General features: G+C 51.3%; 1 protein-coding gene across 1 annotated transcript; it reads left to right on the top strand.

Moving 5' to 3' along the window:
* The first annotated feature begins 620 nt into the window (after positions 1-620).
* Positions 621-1,076, top strand: LOC112460031 (stromelysin-2-like). The gene has a single exon (XM_025024446.1). The coding sequence runs from the start codon at positions 621-623 to the stop codon at positions 1,074-1,076; it is 456 nt and encodes a 151-aa protein (XP_024880214.1).
* Positions 1,077-2,966: the final 1,890 nt, after the last annotated feature.

The following is a 2,966-nucleotide window of genomic DNA, read 5'->3' as shown; positions in this document are numbered from 1 at the left end:
GCTATTTCAGTTATAATAAAATGTGCATCGTATCCCAATAAATTATGAAACACTATGAGAATGCAATGCGAATCTTTATAATTTAAGTTACAATTCAAATGCGCGGGACCTCTGTATCGACCGGTCAGGTGACAATGGTCGCGTACTCGCACGTCGTCTGGCTCGAACGGTTTTTCGCACACGTGACAGTGCGTTGCGCTGTTAAACTTTTCCCACTCGTCTCGCGTGAAATCTGCCATGGGTATATTAGTGGACAATATAGTTTTTACCGACTCATCCGCCGGAATCGACGCGTTTTCCCACCCGAGACCCTGCCGCCGCACCTATCCGCGCCGAGAAAACGCGACAAAGGGAGGATATCGCGGTAAAAAATGTAATAAGAATAGCGTTTTTTTACATCCGGGAAAAAATACATCGAGGATAGATGCATTTTATCAAACCGACTCATCCGCCGGAATCTTCGACGCATTTTTTTTCCACCCGAGACCCCCGCCGCCACCTATCCGCGTTATCGCTAACGAGCGTCCTCGCGTAAACGTTCGCATTCGAAATGCTCATCGAGATCGCGCTCAAACCGCAACGCGCCGTCATCGCAGTTCCGCCGTTTCTCGCTCTCGACGATGTGGCTCGCGCGCGTAATCGCGTTAACCGCGTGTTTTATCGCCGTGAGGTGCATCAATCCCAAAATTACGGACCAAAATTACGCGCTCACGTTCAATTACCTACAGAAATACGGATATCTGTCCAAAGATGTGGACGCGGTTCCAGCTCAGAGACAAAACGACGTTCTTCGCAAAGCCTTCGAGGATTTTCAGAATTACTACGATTTACCCAGCGATGGAACGCCTAACAACGAAACGCTGCAATTGATGAATAAGCCGCGATGCGGTTTCCGAGATATCCTGAACCACGGAACGAAAGCGAGTCTATCCAAATGGCCGAAGACGCACCTGACATGGAATTTTTACGTAGCCGACGAGGCCGAGCTGAGCACAACGCAGCATTCGGCATTAACGTTTGAACGCTCCGAAACGAATCCCGATTATAATATCTTGGCGACGCCTACGTCACTATAACACGAATACCAAGGTAAACGGACCAATTTGCTCGGACAGCTTCGACGGTCCCGGTAACGTGCTCGCCCACACGTCTCTCCCGACGGACGAAGCGGGGTTCGTCTCCGAGGTGCACGTCGACGGGGACGAGCCGTGGCACATTTACATCAATAAACACCCCGCGGATAGGTTCTCCCTGCATTACACGCTGACGCACGAGATCGGTCACTCTCGGATTGTTGCACAATAGACGCAAAACATCGATGATGTTCGCGTTCACGCCCGACAAGCAGTATCCGGTCAAGCTCGACCAAAACGACATTGCCAACATTCAACGTTTGTACGGTGAAAAAATTACGAACGAGCCTCCGCAGACGCCGGCACCGGCGCCGGCGCCGCCAATGCCGGACCTGTGCAGCCTCGATCGCGTGAACGGGATATTAATTTTGGAAAATTGCATGTACATCTCGTACAAGCGTTACGTTTGGTCGATCGATCTGGTAGAACGTACAACGGGCCTTTAGTCCTTTCGCATCACATAAGCTTTTTTCACGACAATTCACGCGCGTGACCGCCGCCTATTAATTCTCGTCCGGCGATCTCGTGGTGTTCGTAGATAATTTGATATACTTGGTTCAATATCCGGAATTTAGTCTGCGGCCAGGTCGGCCGAAGACCTTGCAAGAACTCGGATTTCCCGAAAAAACGATAATCAACGGAGCGGTGAACACCCACAGAGGACGTTCCTTCGTGGTGTTCAACGGTAACTCGGTGGGCGAGATAGACGAATGCGACAAGGACAAAATAGTCGCCACGCCTCTCGAGGCAACGTTTCCCGGAATACCGACCGGCGTGACGTCGATCTTCCGCTACGTCGACGGCAATCTGTACTTCACCACTCGAATGCAGTTTTACAAATTCAACAAATTTACGAGGACCGTCTCGTCGGCTGGTAAATTCGATCTGCGGATACTAAATATTGTCTGCCCTAAGGCCGAACTGTTGCAGCAGTTGCGCGATCTCCTCGATCGAATCGTACGCCTCAAAGATGATTTAACGTCTCCGGCGAGCGATTATTCGGACGATGACGACAACGGTGTTCGGGTTTCCGATTGCCGTATCCGCCGAAGGAAGTAGAGGATCGCGCAAATTTCCCACACCACGTCAAACCACACCACACATCGCGCGACATAAGTAAGAATTTTCCTATTTATACAGATGTGTCCTCCCCTTCAAAGCATCAGTATCGCATCGCCAGCCGAATACGACGCGTCGGAAAAAATCAGAAACGAACGGTTACTGCAGCGCGCGTGCGAAATGTTCTCGATGTTGACCGATCAACCCGCGCCGAAGGGTATTTCCCCTTGCGAGGCGGATTCGGAGATGAACGACAACGGCAATAAAATACGAAGGATCGATCTGACGGACAATCACTATCGTCATCGGAAGTCGCGTTCCAGCTCTCACCTTCTCACCGACATGCCCGTCGAATTGCCCGCAGTGCGCGTCCTGACGACGCGTTATCTGCTGACGACGACTGGCTACAAGTACATAGCCATAGGTATCACGATTAAGTTACCGTGGTACAGTATACATACCACGCCTTCGTAGGTGGATATCGCCCTGGGAGATAAACAAGGCAGGGAGGTCTCCCTGACACTCGACATGTGGAAAGGACTGGTCGAGCGCAAACGCGACATATTGTCGTCCATGCAATCCATCCTTGATGGAACCCGCCCCTCCTCATATCGATCGGAGGAATGACGCTGCGATTCGGATTGATCAACAACCTGTCAATCCTACGTATGGAGCTACCCAACGCGGCTCGCGTGGCGATGGCGCTCAAAACCCTGATCACGCTGTACAATCTCCAATTTTGCGTCGATCGCATCGTCTCGGCGCTGAGCACGG

Source organism: Temnothorax curvispinosus, unplaced genomic scaffold (assembly GCF_003070985.1).
Source record: "Temnothorax curvispinosus isolate PA1 unplaced genomic scaffold, ASM307098v1 QBEX01010296.1, whole genome shotgun sequence".
In the NCBI taxonomy this organism is placed as follows: domain Eukaryota; kingdom Metazoa; phylum Arthropoda; class Insecta; order Hymenoptera; family Formicidae; genus Temnothorax; species Temnothorax curvispinosus.
The sequence above is the reverse complement of the archived record's forward strand: the minus strand, read 5'-3'. Positions and strand labels throughout refer to the sequence as shown.